This window comes from Coregonus lavaretus (assembly GCF_964263955.1).
Source record: "Coregonus lavaretus genome assembly, chromosome: 4".
Lineage (NCBI taxonomy): Eukaryota > Metazoa > Chordata > Actinopteri > Salmoniformes > Salmonidae > Coregonus > Coregonus lavaretus.
This window is the reverse complement of record NC_139991.1, coordinates 65796064-65820054: the sequence shown is the minus strand read 5'-3', so window position 1 is coordinate 65820054 and position 23991 is coordinate 65796064. Positions and strand designations below refer to the sequence as shown.

Here is a 23991-nt window from a genome sequence, read left to right as displayed (position 1 = left end):
GACGTAGTTAGAACATGTGAAATCAGCTCTTTTCTGAATTTGGAGAAATTGTGAGTGGGAAATATTCAGTGCCTGTGTTATCATAATGATTAGCAGGGCTAGTTCAAACATCTGAAAACAGACACTGTGGTGTATGTGTGTGTGTGTGTGCTAATTAGATTGAGATGTTTATGAAATCAGTTATTTTGAGTAAGAAACTGAACTCAAAGGAGCCCATGGAGATGTTTTAAGATAGCTTGCAATGTATTCGTCATGGTACCATGGATGGTGTCTATTCCTGCTGATCAATATGTCCCGTTTGTCAGGGGCATGACGATGTACTTTCACAGGACCATCGATCAGCACTGCGTGTCCACTATCTGCTCTCGAGTGAGACAGAGACCTCCGTCTTACCCCAAAAACTGATGTTGTGTGCTTTTTCCTTATTCACACGTTAGGGTCGTGGGTAATTTCCTTATTCACACGTTAGGGTCGTGGGTAATTTCCTTATTCACACGTTAGGGTCGTGGGTAATTTCCTTATTCACACGTTAGGGTCGTGGGTAATTTCCTTATTCACACGTTAGGGTCGTGGGTAATTTCCTTATTCACACGTTAGGGTCGTGGGTAATTTCCTTATTCACACGTTAGGGTCGTGGGTAATTTCCTTATTCACACGTTAGGGTCGTGGGTAATTTCCTTATTCACACGTTAGGGTCGTGGGTAATTTCCTTATTCACACGTTAGGGTCGTGGGTAATTTCCTTATTCACACATTAGGGTCGTGGGTAATTTACTGGGGGGCTGCATGTTTTCTATATTTACTTATTTCCTAATTCATGTTACTGGTGTTTACTTTGTGTTTTTTATGTTATTTCCCCTTTCATCACACCTTTCACCTGTGTATTACATTGTGTTTTACATTGCACTATTTTCCTAAATAAATATCTAAAAGGTCTGCAAATGTATTTGTCTGGTTATTTGTACTTGTGGCATAAAATATATTGTTCTGAATCAGTCACTCAGTAAACGTGTACTGCTTTGTACATGAGCTATGTAGATGAGGTTAATGTCTTGGGGGTCTGTCCTTATGGTCTACAGCTGACAACTCATTCTCACCCATATACCAAAGCAGGAAGGTCTCCATTGAAAGGCCACTACACATGACCATGTACAACCTTGTGTTATGCTGATTAAGTAAATGCAGAGGGTCTATCCTTATTGTTTACAGCTGGACAGCCATTCTCACCCATTTCCCACCCATGTACCATAGCAGGAAAATTGAAAGGCCAGTACACAACACAAGGTTAGGTAAATGTCTTGAGGGTCTAGCCTCCAAAGAATATATGACAAACTAAAACAACATAAGGATGAAGTTACTGTCATTATGGTAGTCTTTATTGTGATTTGTAAAGTCTGAATAAGAAAAACAGCTAAATTCAAATGTAAAAACCAAGTGTGTAGCGCACAACATGATATACACTGAGTGTACAAAACATTAGGAACACCTGCTCTTACCATGACATAGACTGACCAGGTGAATCCAGGTGAAAGCTATGATTCCTTATTGATGTCACTTGTCTTGAGACAATTGAGACATGGATTGTGTATGTGTGCCATTCAGAGGGTGAATGGACAAGACAAAAGATTTAAGAGCCTTTGAACGTGTTATGGTAGTAGGTGCCAGGTGCACCAGTTTGAGTGTGTCAAGAACTGCAACGCTGCTGGGTTTTTCACGCTCAACAGTTTCCCTTGTGTATCAAGAATAGTCTACCACCCAAAGGACATCCAGCCAACTTGACACAACTGTGGGAAGCATTGGAGTCAACATAGGCCAGCATCCCTTTGGAACGCTTTCGACACCTTGTAGAGTCCATGCCCTGACGAATTGAGGCTGTTCTGAGGGCAAAATGGGGTGCAACTCAATTTTCAGTGTATAAACAGTCATGGGGCAGCAGGTAGCTTAGTGGTTAAGAGCGTTGAGCCAGTAACCGAAAGGTCGCTGGTTCTAATCCCCGAGCCGACTAGGTGAAAATCTGTCGATGTGCCCTTGAGCAAGGCACTTAACCCTAATTGCTCCTGTATGTCGCTCTGGATAAGAGCGTCTGCTAAATGACTAAAATGTAAAATGTAAAATTAACCAGAGGAAGAGAACATATGTGGCACGTTTTCCAAAATTGGAACATTTACACAGCTGGTGTGAGGAAGTAGTCCTTGAGGTTGTAATGCACGTCTATAGCAACTGGTTGCCCTGTCTGCCGACATGTTTCTTAGGACCAGGAAGCTGATATCCCCTTGTATTACCTGTCTCCACTCTCCTGGACGCAGGTCCCCAGTGGGTGTGGAGTGGTCAATAAACGGACAAAGGCCTCTTACTGGGATGCCAGATCACTTTTATGTGAGCTACATAATTACATTTATATTGGTATAATTTTCACATTATATGTATAGTCACATGTATTTAGCGTATCTTACCTGGATATGGTCACATCAGGTTTACCTTCAGATGGAATGTCTCATCTCCCATGAAGACATATGGGCTCTGTGTTTGGGTCCCTGGCAAGCACTCCAGCCTTGGTAGCGGCAGCTGGCCTGCAATGAGTTGGGAGCTGAACTTGATTCGTGAGAAGATTCCCGCATCTCCCTCCTGACCATATGCACCCACGTCGATCATGGTGAAGCTCATTTTTCCACGGAGGGATAAGCAACAAAATCCTACAAGATAGCCTGGCACACTTCCGTGACGATGGCACAAACTGTAGAGATTCCTACCTTATAACTTGCAGCGATACTTTCCTGTGTGCTGCCATTCGCCAAAAACCGAAGGGTCACAGACGGCCTTTCTGCAGCTGTGAGTGTTCTCGTGTGAAATGTGAGGGGCAAGCTGCTGAAGAAAGTCGTCAAATCTGGCAACCGGCATCCGAAAGTATTGAAAATGTCTTTCCTCGTCAATGCTTCGCATAGGTTGGACAAGGGACGTGTATTCTCCATCGTCCCCTTTTGTAGTGTTCAGTGGACGAACTTTCCATTTTCTCAGGCTTTTTCTACTTCTCCTCCTGAGTAGTAAGAGCAGTTCAAGCTCTTGCTGTTCAAGCTCTAGCAATTGCAGTTCATAGGGAGACATGTTTGCTTCTGCTTCTGGGGCTAAAATGTAGCGTCATAAAGCATGGAGCACCAGACTAGCCTGACATGCAGCTAGCTAGCTAGCTAGTATTATTAAACAGGCATTAACTCCGGAAGTTCAAATGTCGTCACTAGCTAGAGTCAGAAAGAGTGCCTGGGCCCCTCTTGCTTGGTAAGCTACTCTGGCTCCCCAAGCACCCTAGTGGATATACACTACACAAGGCGGACTTCGTCTCTGGGTGGAACACAACGAAAAGAGTCCGCTGCCCCAAAAACAGACTCCACCCACATGCACACACGCACGTAGATCAACAGAGTGGGGCTTGTAGCCACATTTGGTGCGCTTAAGACAGTCTCATGTTCAAATTGTTTTAGTAGCATGAATCGTTCCTGTTCACACCGAGGTGAAGAGGGGAATAATTGAAGAAATGAATCCGAGCCTCACACTTATCACCTTTGGAAGGCAGGGCTTCCTGGTGGCATAGATTTCATTGGCCTTGTCAGGCGTGATTGTAGATCCTTCAACCGAAGTTGCAAGAGTGCGACTTACATTTACATAATTTAGCAGACGCTCTTATCCACAGCGACTTACAAATTGGTGCATTCAACTTTTTTAATGGGGGGAGGGGGGGGGGGGTAGAAGGATTACTTTATACTATTCCAGGTATTCCTTAAAGAGGTAGGGTTTCAAGTGTCTCCGGAAGGTGGTCAGTGACTCCGCTGTCCTGGCGTCGTGGGGGAGCTTGTTCCACCATTGGGGTGCCAGAGCAGCAAATAGCTTTGACTGGGCTGAGCGGGAACTGTGCTTCTGTAGAGGTAGGGGAGCTAGCAGGCCAGAGGTGGATGAACGTAGTGCCCTCGTTTGGGTGTAGGGTCTGATCAGAGCCTGAAGGTAAGGAGGTGCCGTTCCCCTCACAGCTCTGTAGGCAAGCACCATGGACTTGTAGTAGATGCGAGCCTCAACTGGAAGCCAGTGGAGTGTGCGGAGGAGCGGGGTGACATGAGAGAACTTGGGAAGGTCGAACACCAGACGGGCTGCGGCGTTCTGGATAAGTTGTAGGGGTTTAATGGCACAGGCAGGGAGCCCAGCCAACAGCGAGTTGCAGTAATCCAGACGGGAGATGACAAGTGCTTGGATTAGGACCTGTGCCGCTTTCTGTGTAAGGTAGGGTCGTACTCTGCGAATGTTGTAGAGCATGAACCTGCAGGATCGGCTCACCGCTTTGATGTTAGCAGAGAACGACAGGGTGTTGTCCAGGGTCACGCCAAGGCTCTTTGCACTCTGGGAGGAGGACACAATGGAGTTGTCAACTGTGATGGCGAGATCATGGAGCGGGCAGTCCTTCCCAGGGAGGAAGAGCAGCTCAGTCTTGCCGAGGTTCAGCTTGAGGTGGTGATCCGACATCCACACTGATATGTCTGCCAGACATGCAGAGATGCGATTCGCCACCTGGTTATCAGAAGGGGGATAGGAGAAAATTAATTGTGTGTCGTCTGCGTAGCAATGATAGGAGAGACCATGTGAGGATATGACAGAGCCAAGTGACTTGGTGTATAGAGAGAATAGGAGAGGGCCTAGAACTGAGCCCTGGGGGACACCAGTGGTGAGAGCACGTGGTGCGGAGACAGATTCTCGCCACGCCACCTGGTAGGAGCGACCTGTCAGGTAGGAAGCAATCCAAGAGTGAGCAGCGCCGGAGATGCCCAACTCGGAGAGGGTGGAGAGGAGGATCTGATGGTTCACAGTATCAAAGGCAGCGGATAGGTCTAGAAGGATAAGAGCAGAGGAGAGATAGTTAGCTTTAGCAGTGCGGAGAGCCTCCGTGACACAGAGAAGAGCAGTCTCAGTTGAATGACCAGTCTTGAAACCTGACTGGTTTGGATCAAGAAGGTCATTCTGAGAGAGATAGCAGGAGAGTTGGCTAGAGACGGCACGCTCAAGAGTTTTGGAGAGAAAAGAAAGAAGGGATACTGGTCTGTAGTTGTTGACATCGGAGGGATCGAGTGTAGGTTTTTTTGAGGAGGGGTGCAACTCTCGCTCTCTTGAAGACGGAAGGGACATGGCCAGCGGTCAAGGATGAGTTGATGAGCGAGGTGAGGTAAGGGAGAAGGTCTCCGGAAATGGTCTGGAGAAGAGAGGAGGGGATAGGGTCAAGCGGGCAGGTTGTTGGGCGGCCGGCCGTCACAAGTCGCAAGATTTCATCCGGAGAGAGAGGGGAGAAAGAAGTCAAAGCATAGGGTAGGGCAGTGTGAGCAGGACCAGCGGTGTCATTTGACTTAATATATGAGGATCGGATGTCGTCAACCTTCTTTTCAAAATGGTTGACGAAGTCATCCACAGACAGGGAGGAGGGAGGGGGAGGAGGAGGAGGATTCAGCAGGGAGGAGAAGGTGGCAAAGAGCTTCCTAGGGTTAGAGGCAGAGGCTTGAAATTTAGAGTGGTAGGAAGTGGCTTTAGCAGCGGAAACAGAGGAAGAGAATGTAGAGAGGAGGGAGTGAAAAGATGACAGGTCCGCAGGGAGTCTAGTTTTCCTCCATTTCCGCTCGGCTGCCCGGAGCCCTCTTCTGTGAGCTCGCAATGAGTCGTCAAGCCACAGAGCAGGAGGGGAGGACCGAGCCGGCCGGGAGGATAGGGGACATAGAGAGTCAAAAGATGCAGAAAGGGAGGAGAGGAGGGTTGAGGAGGCAGAATCAGGAGATCGGAGGGAGAAGGATTTAGCAGAGGGAAAAGATGATAGGATGGAAGAGGAGAGAGTAGCGGGAGAGAGAGAGCGAAGGTTGCGACGGCACATTACCATCTGAGTAGGGGCAGAGTGAGTAGTGTTGGAGGAGAGCGAGAGAGAAAAGGATACAAAGTAGTGGTCGGAGACTTGGAGGGGAGTTGCAGTGAGATTAGTAGAAGAGCAGCATCTAGTAAAGATGAGGTCAAGCGTATTGCCTGCCTTGTGAGTAGGGGGGGACGGTGAGAGGGTGAGGTCAAAAGAGGAATGGAGTGGAAAGAAGGAGGCAGAGAGAAATTAGTCAAAGGCAGACGTAGGGAGGTTAAAGTCACCCAGAACTGTGAGGGGTGAGACATCCTCAGGAAAGGAACTTATCAAGGCGTCAAGCTCATTGATGAATTCTCCAAGGGAACCTGGAGGGCGATAAATGACAAGGATGTTAAGCTTGAATGGGCTAGTGACTGTGACAGCATGGAATTCAAATGAGGAGATAGACAGATGGGTCAGGGGAAAATGAGAGAATGTCCACTTTGGAGAGATGAGGATTCCTGTGCCACCGCCGCACTGACCAGATGCTCTCTGGGTATGCGAGAACACATGGTTAGACGAGAAAAGAGCAGTAGGAGTAGCAGTGTTTTCTGTGGTAATCCATGTTTCCGTCAGCACCAAGAAGTCGAGGGACTGGAGGGTAGCATAGGCTGAGATGAACTCTGCCTTGTTGGCCGCAGAACGGCAGTTCCAGAGGCTGCCAGAGACCTGGAACTCCACGTGGGTCGTGCACGCAGGGATCACCAGATTAGAGTGGCAACAGCCACGTGGTGTGAAGCGTTTGTATGGCCTGTGCAGAGAGGAGAGAACAGGGATAGACAGACACATAGTTGACAGGCTACAGAGAAAGGCTACAATAATGCAAAGGAGATCAGAATGAAATGAACTAAACATCTGGGAAAGCGAGAGAGCGGGGCCTCCCTCACTTACGTTTCACTGAAACACTCAAATATAACTCTCCCAACTTCCACAAATTATAATTGTTGTAAACTACAGCGGTTCAATATTTCTAGGAATAGACTCTAACTTAGTTTATTCAGCTAGCTAACTTGGTACACTGAATCATATGACGCCAAAGCCAACTAGCATGCCAGCCTCCAATAACACGGTTTAGCACCAATACTCGGTTACAACAAACCACCAGTGTGTTAACACGCCAAGCAGATCATTCGTGTCCGTGTCTGACGTTGTGTAAAGTTTTGGGGTAGTTTTGACAGTTTGAGTGAGTACGTCGTCAAGACTTCCCATAGTATGTTGTACCGAAGTTGACTGACTGAAAGGGAACTATCCTACCAACATTCACATCTGAGGGGCTAAGGAACCATTACCAGAAAGCTACAGAGAAATCATGGGACCAATTCCAAACCAATACTGTGGCCTTATCCCTAGGACCTTGCCTCTCCATCTGAGAGTGTAGTCTTAGGGCCATAATCAACCAGTACATAGGGACAGGGGATTGGTGACAGTTTGGAATCAGGCTGCAGCAGTAGCGGAGTTGTAGTGGAGCTAAAGAGGAATTATACTAAGAGCATAGGATCCTGGGTTTTGTAGTCTAGGGGGTGTGTCCATACCTCCAGCTGTGAGATTACACAGACACTCTTTATACCCAGAGATGTCTGGGGGACACAGAGTGAGAGATACACATACATATGGGTTAGTGAAACGTACACACACACACACACACACACACACAGGTTAGTGACGCGCACACGCACGCACACACACAATCAAGACACATATTCTTGTGCACACCCACAGATGTCTCTTAAACACACAAACCAGGATATTGCTTCACACGGCCTAGCATTTTCTCAAAGGTGTTGAGTGCCCTGTCAGCTAAAAGTGACAGCCAGTCAACCAGCCAGTCAATCAGTCTGTCTACTGAAGCTCAACAATAACAGTTTGAGCCACACAGAACCAAAGGGCAGAAGAGAACTCTTTGACCCTAACACCACATAGGCTATCTGTACATTCCATGTCGTCACTCCTTTTTGAACTCTGTAACCCTTTCAGTGCACACTCATACGCACACATGCGCATATGCAGACAGTACACACCCACATGGGCGCGCGCACACACACAAACACACAAGCACACACCCTTTCGCTGCCTTCCCTATCGTTGCTTATGTGAACAACACTAGAATAACGTGCTGACAATGACGCGTTGTTCTACGTGAAGGCCTTGTGAGAAAGCAGGTGCACAATAAGACCAGTTCCCTACATCATCATGATATTGTCAGACCTTTTAACCCCCAGTCCCCCATACAGTTAAACCTACATGGGATGTGGGGGTGGGGAAACACACATTTCCATCTGGAACGTTCTGACAGACTGCATGATGACATCACAATGGGGGAATTCCACTAGAGAATTCCAGAACAGAACACTGGGAATGATGACGTCCCCGAAAACATTCCGTCCTCAAAGGGTTCAAGTGACCATCACCCTTATCTTCTCTTCTCTCATCTCTAGCATCTATATGGATACAGTGAAATATTAGTGTTTTACAAATGTGGGATCTTAATTTGATCACTCTTTTGTTGCTGAGAATTTTCCTGCCCCAAAGGAAATGCAGATGAGCTTCGTGATTTACATAAATTCACTGAAAACCCATACTAACACACAGTTATATTAACAGTATTGACAGCTAATAGCCTAACCACCGATCAAGCAACATTATAGACTTATCGTTCAAATCCTGTTGCTGCAGGATTATTTTGCTGTGACAATATAGGACAAATTAAGATCCGACATCTGTATGTGTATTGTAAGAGATCATTACCTAGAGATTACCCAGGCAGGAAGAAGGAGTGATTAGATAACAGTATGTCTGGAGAGATTACTAGATCCCATTGTTTAACAGTACGACAATCTGACTCTCTGTTCCTTAAACGTGACTGAGAATGACTGAAACAAAATGTCAGCACGTGATATTTATCCATGGCATATGCAACACTAGCACAGCCATATATGTAGTTTGGCTAGCTGCTATAAGTAGCAGCATGTATGCTATAGTACAGGCTAAGGGAATTACATAGTTGGGTGACAGGTGGGTTTAACCATGTGGAGGGTGAGGATGGGGGTGTGGGGTTAGGGTTAGAGATGTGGTGACAGACCATATTTGAGGCCTAAAACCTGTCAGTCTCCGTTACCCCCTTAACCCCTCCTCTCCTCACCCAATTTGTCATTGGAGGTGATGATGTCAGAGGAGGGAGGACCCGAGTCGATGCCAGCCAAGATGCCCAGAGGGTCCAGCTGTGCCACGTGGTGACCTCAAATCTACAGGGGGCAGGAGGGGCAGGTCCAAGAAAAGGGGGGCATCAAATAAAATAAAAAATATTTTTAAAAAACTAAACAGAAAAAGAGAGCAGAGGGGAGGGAGGAAACAGAAAGAGGTGAAAGACAAAATAAATAAACAAAAATATATTAAAATATTTTTTTTAAAGAAAGGAAGGGAGAAGACAGAGGAAAAATAAAGAAAGAAAGACAATCAGAAAGATGAATCACAGTTGGCGCCACACAGCAGCGAGGCAAGGCGCACATTTCTCACCAACTTTCTTCAAGCCCAGCATTACTGGGGCCTCATCAAAGTCTATCACACTGATGTCCAGAGGGTCCAGCTTGGCTATGTGATGCCCCCGCACCTAGACATAAACAGGGCAACCACACTCAGTGTGTGTGTGTGTGTTAACAAGTCAGTAATGAATCCTCATGTTCAATTACCTCCATCACAAACAACAGTTCACACCATCTAGCTTTTGTTCAATTTCTTTTGACAAGCAATAAGCTTCACCCACAATGATATGAACCTGATGCCCTGACCTCAAGACCCTGTTGTGGAAACAGACCGTGTGTGTGTGTGTGTGTGTGTGTGTGTACAGTACCTGGTATGATCGTACGAGTGACTGTACAGCCAGATGGTCCTCCACTAGCTTCTCCATGTTAGGTTGAGCTCCAACCATCGCCTGGGCGTTGGCCAATCCCAGAGCAGCACCACCCAGAGGAGGAGGGCTCTGATAGGCTGCGCCTGGTGGCGCCCCAGCATTGGCATTCCGGAAGAAAATATCCCACGACTACAGAGAGAGAACAAATAGAAGAGAGGGAGGACAGAGAGGGGGCGGAGGAGAGGGAGGGAGAAACATACTGCAGCTTGGTTAGAAATCCATCAATCCAGGTATGCCAGGTATTCACCAAGAAATGACATGGTTAAGTTGTATTTATACAGTAATAACCTATGAATTACTCTTGTTCCTTTGGAATACATTTTAAAACAGAGAGCATGCGCTGACCAACTGGCAAGTGTCTTCACTGTCATTTTCAACCTGTCCCTGACCGGGTCTGTATTACCTACATGTTTCAAGCAGACCACCATAGTCCCTGTGCCCAAGAACACCAAGGTAACCTGCCTAAATGACTACTAACCTGTAGCACTCATGTCTGTAGCCATGAAGTGCTTTGAAAGGTTGGTCATGGCTCACATCAACACCATCATCCCAGAAACCTTAGGCCCACTCCAATTCGCATACCGTCCCAACAGATCCACAGATGATGCAATCTCTATTGCACTCCACACTGCCCTTTCCCATCTGGACAAAAGGAACAGCTACGTGAGAATGCTATTCATTGACTACAGCTCAGCGTTCAACACCATAGTGGCCTCAAAGCTCATCACTAAGCTAAGGACCCTGGGACTAAACATCTCCCTCTGCAACTGGATCCTGGAGTTCCTGATGGGCCGCTCCCAGGTGGTGACGGTAGGCAACAACACATCTGACACGCTGATCCTTAACACGGGGACCCTCAGGGGTGCGTGCTTAGTCCCCTCCTGTACTCCCTGTTCACCCATGACTGCGTGGCCAAGCATGACTCCAACACCATCATTAAGTTTGCAGATGACACAACGGTGGTAGGGCTGATCACCGACAATGATGAGAGCCTATAGGGAGGAGGTCAGAGACCTGGCAGTGTGGTGCCAGGACAACAACCTCTCCCTCAACGTGATTAAGACAAAGGAGATGATCGTGGACTACAGGAAAAGGAGGGCCGAGAACGCCCCCATTCACATCGACAGGGCTGTAGTGGAGCAGGTTGAGAGCTTCATGTTCCTTGGTGTCCACATCACCAACAAACTAGCATGGTCCAAACACACCAAGACAGTCTTGAAGAGGACACGACAACGCCTATTCCCCCTCAGGAGACTGAAAATAATTGGCATGGGTCCTCAGATCCTCAAAAAGCTCTACAGCTGCACCATCGAGAGCATCCTGACTTGTTGCATCACCGCCTGGTATGGCAGCTGCTCGGCATCCGACCGCAAGGCGCTACAGAGGGTAGTGTGTATGGCCCAGTACATCACTTGGGCCAAGCTTCTTGCCATCCAGGACCTCTTTACCAGGCGGTGTCAGAGGAAGACCCTAGAAATTGTCAAAGACTCCAGCCACCCCTAGTCATAGACTGTTCTCTCTGCTACCGCATGGCAATCGGTACCGGAGCGCCAAGTCTAGGTCCAAAAGGCTCCATAACAGCTTCTACCCCTGAGCCATAACACTGCTGAACAGTTAATGAAATGGCTACCCGGACTACTTGCACTGACCCCCATATTTTACGCTACTGCTACTTGCTGTTTATTATCGATGCATAGTCACTTTACCCCTACCTACATGTACATATTACCTCAATTTCCTCGACAACCTGTACCCCCGCACATTGACTTGGTACCGGTACCCCCTGTATATAGCCTCGTTATTTTATTGTGTTACTTTCTTTTTACTTTAGTTTATTTAGTAAATATTTTCTTAACTTATTTATCTTGAAACTGCATTGTTGGTTAAGGGCTTGTAAGCATTTCACGGTAAGGTCTACACCTTTTTCGGCGCATGTGACAAATACATTGGGGGAAAAAAGTATTTAGTCAGCCACCAATTTTGCAAGTTCTCCCACTTAAAAAGATGAGAGGCCTGTAATTTTCATCATAGGTACACGTCAACTATGACAGACAAAATGAGGAAAATAAATCCAGAAAATCACATTGTAGGATTTTTAATGAATTTATTTGCAAATTATGGTGGAAAATAAGTATTTGGTCAATAACAAAAGTTTCTCAATACTTTGTTATATACCCTTTGTTGGCAATGACACAGGTCAAACGTTTTCTGTAAGTCTTCACAAGGTTTTCACACACTGTTGCTGGTATTTTGGCCCATTCCTCCATGCAGATCTCCTCTAGAGCAGTGATGTTTTGGGGCAGTCGCTGGGCATCACAGACTTTCAACTCCCTCCAAAGATTTTCTATGGGGTTGAGATCTGGAGACTGGCTAGGCCACTCCAGGACCTTGAAATGCTTCTTACGAAGCCACTCCTTCGTTGCCCGGGCGGTGTGTTTGGGATCATTGTCATGCTGAAAGACCCAGCCACGTTTCATCTTCAATGCCCTTGCTGATGGAAGGAGGTTTTCACTCAAAATCTCACGATACATGGCCCCATTCATTCTTTCCTTTACACGGATCAGTCGTCCTGGTCCCTTTGCAGAAAAACAGCCCCAAAGCATGATGTTTCCACCCCCATGCTTCACAGTAGGTATGGTGTTCTTTGGATGCAACTCAGCATTCTTTGTCCTCCAAACACGACAAGTTGAGTTTTTACCAAAAAGTTATATTTTGGTTTCATCTGACCATATGACATTCTCCCAGTCCTCTTCTGGATCATCCAAATGCACTCTAGCAAACTTCAGACGGGCCTGGACATGTACTGGCTTAAGCAGGGGGACACGTCTGGCACTACAGGATTTGAGTCCCTGGCGGCGTAGTGTGTTACTGATGGTAGGCTTTGTTAGTTTGGTCCCAGCTCTCTGCAGGTCATTCACTAGGTCCCCCCGTGTGGTTCTGGGATTTTTGCTCTTGTGATCATTTTGATCCCACGGGGTGAGATCTTGCATGGAGCCCCAGATTGAGGGAGATTATCAGTGGTCTTGTATGTCTTCCATTTCCTAATAATTGCTCCCACAGTTGATTTCTTCAAACCAAGCTGCTTACCTATTGCAGATTCAGTCTTCCCAGCCTGGTGCAGGTCTACAATTTTGTTTCTGGTGTCCTTTGACAGCTCTTTGGTCTTGGCCATAGTGGAGTTTGGAGTGTGACTGTTTGAGGTTGTGGACAGGTGTCTTTTATACTGATAACAAGTTCAAACAGGTGCCATTAATACAGGTAACGAGTGGAGGACAGAGGAACCTCTTAAAGAAGAAGTTACAGGTCTGTGAGAGCCAGAAATCGTGCTTGTTTGTAGGTGACCAAATACTTATTTTCCACCATAATTTGCAAATAAATTCATAAAAAATCCTACAATGTGATTTTCTGGAAAAAAAAATCTCAATTTGTCTGTCATAGTTGACGTGTACCTATGATGAAAATTACAGGCCTCTCTCATCTTTTTAAGTGGGAGACCTTGCACAATTGGTGGCTGACTAAATACTTTTTTCCCCCACTGTGTATATATATATATATTTTGATTTGAGACACCACAACAACCGCAATACTGTACCTCACTTTCAATGTATATGTGTGTGTGTATTTGTATGTGTGTGTGTGCGCACACGCGCATGTGTGAATGCATGTGAACCAATATTGCAACTCTCACACACTAACACAGAGTCAACAACAATGCCCTTTAACCAACAGACAATGGTTGCAGGGGAGGACAGGACATTCCAGATGAACGAGAGGGAGAGAAAAAACGAGGGAGAGAATGAGAGAGAGAAAATGAGAGTAAGCGTGATGGAGAGAGAGAAAGAATAATGTGCTTAGAGGTAATGTTTCCTCTAAGCTGCGCGCGCGCGGGACACAGAGAGAAGAACACAATTGAACTTCACTCAACTTTCTAAAGCAGTGGTCACCAACCGGTCGCTCTCCAAGGCATTCCTAGTCTATCGCCAAACATTTCTGTAAAAAACCCAACGATTAAGCCTTGTGTTCCTATTTATTTTTATTGGTCTCGGGCTGTTGGCGGTAGGTGCACCCGATTCAACTGCCCTGCGCTCCGGGTAGGCAACTGTTGCCATTTTGAACCATTTCATGTGTCTGAAGGTACAAACTCTGCCTTCCTGGCGGGCCCTGAGAGCAAATTAAGTGCACTATAGGTTTACCGCTGGCCAATCGGATGGCTCATATTACCGTGTCTGCAGTAATGTAGCAGGCATAAAAGAAAGCTACAGCAAAGTTCATACTGTGATATTTCAAAACGTTTAAAACCATGACTAGAGAGGGACTGTCAACGAATACTGTTCTGACTTGGTGGTGCACATGTAGCCTGTAGCCTGTTTCAGAGAAATTTCATTATCGAATATTGTAAGAGCTGTCATTGTCTGCTTATATGCCCCCTTTATTAATCCTACGGTTATGACTTGGTGTACAGGGAGAAGACAGTAAGAACGGCCCATGTTCTGAATTCTGTCGCTGTACATTTCAAAAAGTGCTGAACAAATAGTTATATTGACTACGTCCGTCTTAGCTCGCTCATTAATGTCTTAATCGAAATTACAGATTGGCTCTTATCCGCTCATCATTCCCTTATGCCATAGTTTGTACATCTCAATTGTCAGTAGAAACCACATTTGTTTAAGCAAGTCAGCCACATCAGCTATGTTTTTTTAAAAGGCAGTAAATGAGGCTGAATGAACTGTTTTGCTGCCAGACAAGGCTCCGCTGATAGCCAGGTGTAGCGGTGGTAAGGTGTTGGGACTGCTGTTGGGAATCTGCTGTTGGGACAGCTTTATGTAGGCCCTAACAGTTTGTGGGCACTGTTTGTCCCCGTTATAGTGTAATTAACATATTATTTAGTGTTGTGTAGTGGCTTTGCTGGCATGCAGCAAAAAAAAAATGTTTGTTTGCCCCACCAAGATTTACATGCTAAAATCGCCACTGATTAGAGGTAAAGGTAGAACACACACAAACGCACAAACACACACAAGCATGAACACACACACTTTCCCTACGAGTATACCATTTCCCTGTGAGCATTCTGCGGCTAGGCAGACCATTAAGCTCTAGTCAATTGTCTTCTGACAGCGTCGTCATTTTAACGTCTGGCATTAAGATTGCACTCAATGAGCTGTATAAGGCCATAAGTAAACAGGAAAATGCTCATCCAGAGGCAGCGCTCTTAGTGGCCGGGGACTTTAATGCAGGGAAACTTAAAGCCGTTCTACCTAATTTCTACCAGAATGTTAAATGTGCAACCTTGACTGAGTCCCTGACTGAGTATGTAATACCAACATGTTTCAAGCAGACCACCATAGTCCCTTTGCCCAAGGACACTAAGATAACCTGCCTAAATGACTACCGACCCGTAGCACTCACATCTGTAGCCATGAAGTGCTTTGAAAGGCTGGTCATGGCTCACATCAACACCATTATCCCAGAAACCCTAGACCCACTCCAATTTGCATACCGCCCCAACAGATGATGCAATCTCTATTGCACTCCACACTGCCCTTTCCCACCTGGACAAGAGGAACACCTACGTGAGAATGCTATTTATTGACTAGAGCTCATTGTTCAACACCATAGTGCCCTCAAAGCTCATCAATAAGCTAAGGATCCTGGGACTAAACACCTCCCTCTGCAACTGGATCTTGGACTTCCTGATGGGCCGCCCCCAGGTGGTAAGGGTAGGTAACAACACATCTGCCACGCTGATCCTCAACACGGGGGCCCCTCAGGGGTGCGTGCTCAGTCCCCTCCTGTACTCCCTGTTCACCCATGACTGCATGGCCAGGCACGGCTCCAACACCCCTCAAAATTGTCAAAGACTCCAGCCAACCTAGTCATAGACTGTTCTCTCTGCTACCGCACGGCAAGCGGTACCAGAGCGCCAAGTCTAGGACCAAAAGGCTTCTCAACAGCTTCTACCCCCAGCCATAAGACTCCTGAACAGCTAATCATGGCTACCCGGACTATTTGCACTGCCCCCCCACCCCCCTCTTTTACGCTGCTGCTACTCTGTTTATTATTTATGCATAGTCACTTTAACTCTTCCAACATTTACATATTACCTCAATTACCTCGACTAGCCGGTGGCCCCGCACATTGACTCTGCACCGGTACCCCCCTGTATATAGCATCCCTACTGTTATTTTACTGCTGCTCTTTAGTTATTTACTTTTATTCTTTAAAAATAAAAAAAATAAGTAAGTAAGTAAGCATTTCACTGTAATGTCTACACATGTTGTATTCGGCGCATGTGGCAAATCAAATTTGATTTGATTTGACATGTTGCCATGCAGACAGTCTATAAGACGTGTTCCTAGTCAGAAATCTTCACTGGCCTCCTAACACTGAGAATGAATAACAACCTCACACAACACATGGAACAAATCTCATCTGAAATGAGGGGATTTAAGCGCGCTTAAATGGAACGTAATTCCTTTTTTATGCACGTTTCTCTCTATGCGTATTCTGACCTTGAATTTAAGCATTAGAACAGCATGCTATTCACCTACTATTCTTTGGGGGTGGAGATCAAATAAATGAAGGTGTGTCTACAGATACGCCGTATTCTGGCCTTGACTTAATTCCCTCATAATTCCACCACCTTTATACGCGATGAACTGATGAATAAAGTCGAGAAATCTGTCGGTTCCAAGTAGAACAATATCTACTTTATTTTTTCCGATAGAAATAACACCATTACAAAAAGAGCTAGGTAAATTAGTAAACTGTTCGGATAAGGGGATTGTAAATATAAATGATAAATTGTTTTAGATCTATTTTACCTTATGATCGCTGGAGACAAAATGTGAAGCCAGTCATATGGCAGCAAACTGAAGCATATCAACAGATCACACTTTCAGCGATGAAATTTGGAGACCCAAGCTATAGGTTTCTGTAGCCATGCACAAATAACAGCATAGTGCCAACCCTACAGAGTTGATTTATTATTTATACAATGTTTTAATTATATACCCAGACTTTTCACTGTATTTTGTACAATTTGTATCGTGTTTAATATTAGCCACTATCGGTAGCCTCGGTCAGTTATACCCACATACATTTATAACTCACTTTAGTGTTAGTTTCCAATTTGCGTCATTCCATTACATCGTTAGTTTACCTTTCTTTAATCTGTCATGTTTGTGTGGTTGTTCCTGAGGATCTCTAGCAATAGTGGATCATATTAGGCTAACGTATTACAAATTATACAATCATTTGGGACATGAAGCCTATTGGAATCATTATGGAACGCATACCATACGTAGCAGTTTAAACCTGGAGCCTGGTGCACAGTTCACAACAACGGGACTGTTGTCATCACAGTTCCACGATTAGTGAGGATTATTTGGGTCGATTTATAGGACTACTGTTCAACACCTATTATACAATTTTCTCACTTTCCAATATTTCATGGATTGAACTCAATTGTTCAATATATGAAATATTGGAAGGTGAGAAAAGTGTAAAAATATATGACAACTTTCATGATGAATCAAACCACTATGGTTTTGATTCACCAATGTATTTAGTGCATAAATACTTTCCTAACCCTAAATAATATACAAGATCAGAGTATTTTTAAACGCTACCAATTATTACTGAAAAGGAGATGAATGTCTGTGCATTTACATGGCTTACTTTCATTGATCCCTAACATTGAGGGTGTCTGTCGAGTCTGTCAAGAAAATTCAAATTAATGGTACACAGTGGCGCCCCGCTATTCAGGGCAGGTGTTTTGAGCCCCACCTGTTTAACTAAAGACATGTATATATAGTTGAAGTACCGCCCAACAACCTGCCCGCTTGACCCTATCCCCTCCTCTCTTCTCCAGACCATTTCCGGAGACCTTCTCCCTTACCTCACCTCGCTCATCAACTCATCCTTGACTGCTGGCCATGTCCCTTCCATCTTCAAGAGAGCGAGAGTTGCACCCCTCCTCAAAAAACCTACACTCGATCCCTCCGATGTCAACAACTACAGACCAGTATCCCTTCTTTCTTTTCTCTCCAAAACTCTTGAGCTTGCCGTCTCTAGCCAACTCTTCTGCTATCGCTCTCAGAATGACCTTCTTGATCCAAACCAGTCAGATTTCAAGACTGGTCATTCAACTGAGACTGTTCTTCTCTGTGTCACGGAGGCTCTCCGCACTGCTAAAGCTAACTCTCTCTCCTCTGCTCTTATCCTTGTAGACCTATCTGCTGCCTTTGATACTGTGAACCATCAGATCCTCCTCTCCGAGTTGGGCATCTCCGGCGCTGCTCACTCTTGGATTGCGTCCTACCTGACAGGTCGCTCCTACTAGGTGGCGTGGCGAGAATCTGTCTCCGCACCATGTGCTCTCACCACTGGTGTCCCCCAGGGCTCAGTTCTAGGGCCTCTCCTATTCTCTCTATACACCAAGTCACTTGGCTCTGTCATATCCTCACATGGTCTCTCCTATCATTGCTACACAGACGACACACAATTAATTTTCTCCTTTCCCCCTTCTGATAACCAGGTGGCGAATCGCATCTCTGCATGTCTGGCAGACATATCAGTGTGGATGTCGGATCACCACCTCAAGCTGAACCTCGGCAAGACAGAGCTGCTCTTCCTCCCGGGGAAAGACTGCCCGCTCCATGATCTCGCCATCACGGTTGACAACTCCATTGTGTCCTCCTCCCAGAGTGCAAAGAACCTTGGCGTGACCCTGGACAACACCCTGTCGTTCTCCGCTAACATCAAAGCGGTGACCCGATCCTGCAGGTTCATGCTCTACAACATTCGCAGAGTACGACCCTACCTTACACAGAAAGCGGCACAGGTCCTAATCCAGGCACTTGTCATCTCCCGTCTGGATTACTGAGGGGAACAACACCTCCTTACCTTCAGGCTCTGATCAGACCCAACACCCAAATGAGGGCACTACGTTCATCCACCTCTGGCCTGCTAGCCCCCCTACCTCTACGGTAGCACAGTTCCCGCTCAGTCCAGTCAAAGCTATTCACTGCCGGGAACCCAAATGGTGGAACAAGCTCCCCCACGACGCCAGGACAGCGGAGTCACTGACCACATTCCGGAGACACTTGAAACCCTACCTCTTTAAGGAATACCTGGAATAGTATAAAAGTAATCCTCCCCCCCCCCCCCCCTCCCCCAACCCCCCTTAAAAAGTGTTTGTCCCACTGGCTATCATAAGTTGAATGCACCAATTTGTAATTTTTCCAACAATTGTTTACAGACAGATTATTTCACTTATAATTCACTGTATCACAATTCCAGTGGGTCAGAAGTTTACATACACTAAGTTGACGGTGCCTTTAAACAGCTTGGAAAATTCCAGAAAATTATGTCATGGCTTTAGAAGCTTCTGTTAGGCTAATTGACATCATTTGACTCAATTGGAGGTGTACATGTGGATGTATTTCAAGGCCTACCTTCAAACTCAGTGCCTCTTTGCTTGACATCATGGGAAAATCAAAAGAAATCAGACAAGACCTCAGAATTTTTTTGGGGACTTCCACACGTCTGGTTCATCCTTGGGAGCAATTTCCAAACACCTGAAGGTACCACGTTCATCTGTACAAACAATAGTACGCAAGTAATCTGTGTCCCCTGTAGCTCAGTTGGTAGAGCATGGCACTTGCAACGCCAGTGTTGTGGGTTCGTTTCCCACGGGGGGCCAGTATGAAAATGTATGCACTCACTAACTGTAAGTCGCTCTGGATAAGAGTGTCTGCTAAATGACTAAAATGTAAATGTAAAAAATGTAAAGTATAAACACCATGGGACCACGCAGCCATCATACCGCTCAGGAAGGAGATGCGTTCTGTCTCCTAGAGATGAACGTACTTTGGTGCAAAAAGCGCAAATCAATCCCAGAACAACAGCAAAGGACCCTGTGAAGATGCTGGAGGAAACAGGTAAAAAAGTATCTATATCCACATTAAAACGAGTCCTATATCGACATAACCTGAAAGGCCGCTCAGCAAGGAAGAAGCCACTGCTCCAAAACCGGCATAAAAAAGCCAGACTACGGTTTGCAACTGCACATGGGGACAAAGATCGTACTTTTTGGAGAAATGTCCTCTGGTCTGATGAAACAAAAATAGAACTGTTTGCCCATAATGACCATCGTTATGTTTGGAGGATAAAGGGGAGGCTTGCAAGCCGAAGAACACCATCCCAACCGTGAAGCACGGGGGTGGCAGCATCATGCTGTGGGGGTGCTTTGCTACAGGAGGTACTGGTGCACTTCACAAAATAGATGGCATCATGAGGAAGGAAAATTATGTGGATATATTGAAGCAACATCTCAAGACATCAGTCAGGAAGTTAAAGCTTGGTCGCAAATGGGTCTTCCAAATGGACCCCAAGCATACTTCCAAAGTTGTGGCAAAATGGCTTAAGGACAACAAAGTCAAGTTATTGAGTGGCCATCACAAAGCCCTGACCTCAATCCTATAGAACATTTGTGGGCAGACCTGAAAAAGTGTGTGTGAGCAAGGAGGCCTACAAACCTGACTCAATTACACCAGCTCTGTCAGGAGGACTGGGCCAAAATTCACCCAACTTATTGTGGGAAGCTTGTGGAAGGCTACCCGAAACGTTTGACCCAAGTTAAACAATTTAAAGGCAATGCTACCAAATACTAATTGAGTGTATGTAAACTTCTGACCCACTGGGAATGTGATGAAAGAAAGGAAAGCTGAAATAAATCACTCTACTATTATTCTGACATTTCACATTCTTAAAATAAAGTGGTGATCCTAACTGACCTAAGACAGGGAATTTTTACTAGGATTAAATGTCAGGAATTGTGTAAAACTGAGTTTAAATGTGATCGGCTAAGGTGTATTTAACTTCAACTGTATATATATATATATATATATATATATATGGTCTCTTTTTTCCTTTATTGAGTAAGGCAGCTCCAAAATGCAGGTGTTTCAGCCTAGCTCAGTGCTTTCTGTGATGGTGGGGCAGCCAGCGGAAAATACGGAGCGTAGGGGTTGGTAATGTTCTCTAGTTGCACCGTGATTGGCTCAGTGTTCTGTCGCTCATGGGAACACTACGTCACTGCAAAATCTACGGGAGAGCTTGAAAATTCAAGCCCCATGGGTGCTGCCATAGAGTTACATTAGAAGTGCCCATCCACGAAGGCTCAAGGTCATTGGCCACAGATAAAATGACGTCAAGTCACGTTATTCCTACAGTAGCTTTGATTGGACTGATCATGTCAACATCATACTTTCAAAATCTTAGCTAACAAGCTAGCAGTCATCATCATGAATCATTTCGACAATCTACTTGCAAATCCTTTTCAATCCTTGTCATATGAAGAGAAATGATGAAAAATTAATAGATAAAACGTATCGGTGCTCATCAGCCATTGGACATAAACATTACACAACATGTTGGAAATCGCAAATTCAACAATGAGTGGTTTGGAAGGAATTATGTAATATGCCAGGGAGATATGTATACTGTAGCTAAGAAAGTAATACTAAGTGTATGTTGTGTAGTAAGCTGTTAGTAGCCCATGTGCCTCACCCTAATCATTTGGTCCCTTTTCCCCTCACAACTTAGCCTACTGTTCTGACTTGGTGGTGCACATGTAGCCTATAGCTTGTTTTAGAGAAATGTCCTCATTGAATATTGTAAGAGCTTTCATTGTCTGCTTAAATGCCCCCTTTATTTATCCTACGGTTCTGACTTGGTGTACAGGGAGAATACTGTAAGAACGGCCCATGTTCTGAATTCTGTCGCTGTATATTTCAAAAGTGCTGAGCAAATAGTTATATTGACTACATCCTTCCTAGCTCGCTCATTAATGTCTTAATCGAAATTAAGGATTGCTTCTTATCTGCTTGTGGTCCCCTTAGGCCATAGTTTGTACATCTCAATTGTCAGTAGAAACCACATTTGTTTAAGCAAGTCAGCCATATCAGCACACACACAACCTCTCACATGACCTTGGCAGCATCTCTAGCTTCCTGTATTACCCAGAAATCTGATGTAAGAGGGGGAGCAGTTTGTATGTGTGTGTGTGTACGCGCTCACATGTTTGCCCTGACGAGAGGTCGTGCAGGTGTATGCGTAACTCTTGTCCCACTGTGTTTTGAACATAAACAGGCCATAGTCCTGGGAAGCAGCTCACCTGCCTGCCCCACACACACACTCTCTCTCTCTCTCCTACCTTGTGTACACTGCTAGGGTTCTCCAGCCATGCGTAGTACATCTCTTCTACATAATTAGAACTGGTCCCGCTCAGAAAAGGCTTGGCCGACACCGACGCAGCGTAACTCCTCATTGGCTCATACGTCCTCAAAGCCCCGCCCACTGCTGCCGGCCTGGCCTGTGATTGGCTCTTGGCTGTCTGGGTGGCCGTGATAGGCCGTAGCCTAGCAACAGTAGTCCTTAAGCGGTGCATGGTAGCCTATTACCAGTGGCTCCTACCCCTCTCGCTAAACCAGGAAGTAGATCAATAACAACTCCCGTCGCCAGGAAACACCAGGATTAGGAGGAAGTTATCCTCTAGATGCTGATCTTAGGTCAGTTGTGTGTTTCCCTCCTAATGGTTAAGGTAAGGATTGGTGTAGGAACAGCTGATCCTGGTTCTGTGGCCTACAGGCAACTTCTTCCAGGAGCATGGGACATACAGAGCACACAGTGTACACTCTCCTCCTTCTCCTCCTCTGCTTCTTCTTCCTCTCGTTTACTCTCTCTCGTTGTCTCAGGGGGGTTGAGGTCTAATCCTGTAAATCGTTGTTTTCTCAGGCTGTGTAGAGAGAGATTACATAATTAAACAGAGGGTCAAGTCATACTTCCCAGTTCCCACTGACCCCGCCTGTGCTGTGTGAACATATAACATACAGTGAGCACCATAATTCATTGGACAGTGACCATTTTCTGTTATTTTGAATCTGTACTCTAGCACTTTGAGTTTTAAAGGATACAATGGCAATGAGGGTGAAGTGCAGACTGTCAGCTTTAATTTGAGGGTATTTTCATACATATCGGATGAACCGTTTAGAATTATAGAAGCTTATGCCCCATTTTCGGGCATAAAAAAACATTGGACAGAGTAACATAATGAGAATAAAGTAATCATTGTTAATATTTGGTCGCATATCCTTTGCATGCAATGACTGATTGAAGTCTGCGATGCGTCGACATCACCAGACACTGGGTATCTTCCCTGGTGGTGCTCTGCCAGGCCTGTACTGCAGCCATCTTCAGTTCCTGCTTGTTTTGGGGACTTGCCTTCAGTCTCCTCTTCAGCATGTAAAATGCATGTTCAATTGGATTCAGATCCGGTGATTGACTCGGCCAGTCAAGGATTTTCCACTTTTTGGCCATCAAAAACCCCTTCGTTGCTCTAGCAGTATGTTTAGGGTCATTGTCTTGTTGCATGATGAAGTGCCGTCCAATGAGTTTGGAGGCATTTGGTTTTATCTGAGCAGATAAAATATTTCTGTAGACTTCAGAATTAATTGTTCTACTTCTGTCTGCAGTCACATCATCGATGAAGACAAGTGAGCCTGTTCCACTGGCAGCCATACAGGCCCAAGCCATAACACCCCCTCCACCATGTTTCAAGGATGAGGTGGTATGCTTTGGATCATGGGCATTTCTTTTTTTTCTCCACACTTTCCATCACTCTGGTACATGTTAATCTTTGTCTCATCTGTCCACAATACTTTTTTCCAGAACTCTTGGGGCTCTTCTAGGTGCTTTTTAGCAAACTGTAATCTCGCCTTTCTGTTCTTCAGGCTTATCAGTGGTTTGCATCTTGTAGTGTACCCTCTGTAGTCCTGCTGGTGTAGTCTTTTACGTATGGTAGACTTTGACACATCTACACCTGCATCCAGGAGAGTGTTTTTGATCTGTTGGGCTGTTGTCAGGGGGGTTTTCTTCACCATAGAGAGTATTCTCAGGTCATCCACTACAGTGGTCTTCCTCGGTCTACCGGGTCTTTTGACATAATTGAGTTCACCGGTTGTTTTTTTCTTGTTAATGATGAACCAAACTGTTGACTTGGAGCCTCACTGCAGCGACTTGAAACAAGTTATGTCAGTCAACTATTCACACACAGAAGTAATTATATAAATACCACACATACAGTACTTCTTGTATTCAGGCCCATACTATTCTGT

The 23991-nt window shown here is 45.5% G+C and overlaps 1 protein-coding gene across 1 annotated transcript in view; it reads right to left on the bottom strand.

The window, feature by feature from the left end:
- ogdhb (oxoglutarate dehydrogenase b) overlaps window positions 1-22265 on the bottom strand; it is a gene marked incomplete at its 5' end in the record, with an annotated part of 50931 nt that extends 28666 nt beyond the window's left edge. The window contains 3 exons of the mRNA XM_084160431.1: window positions 9421-9514; window positions 9755-9943; window positions 22032-22265. Of these exons, the coding sequence (XP_084016557.1) occupies window positions 9421-9514; window positions 9755-9943; window positions 22032-22265 (517 nt within the window). The remainder of the gene's footprint in view (window positions 1-9420; window positions 9515-9754; window positions 9944-22031) is intronic.
- Window positions 22266-23991: the final 1726 nt, after the last annotated feature.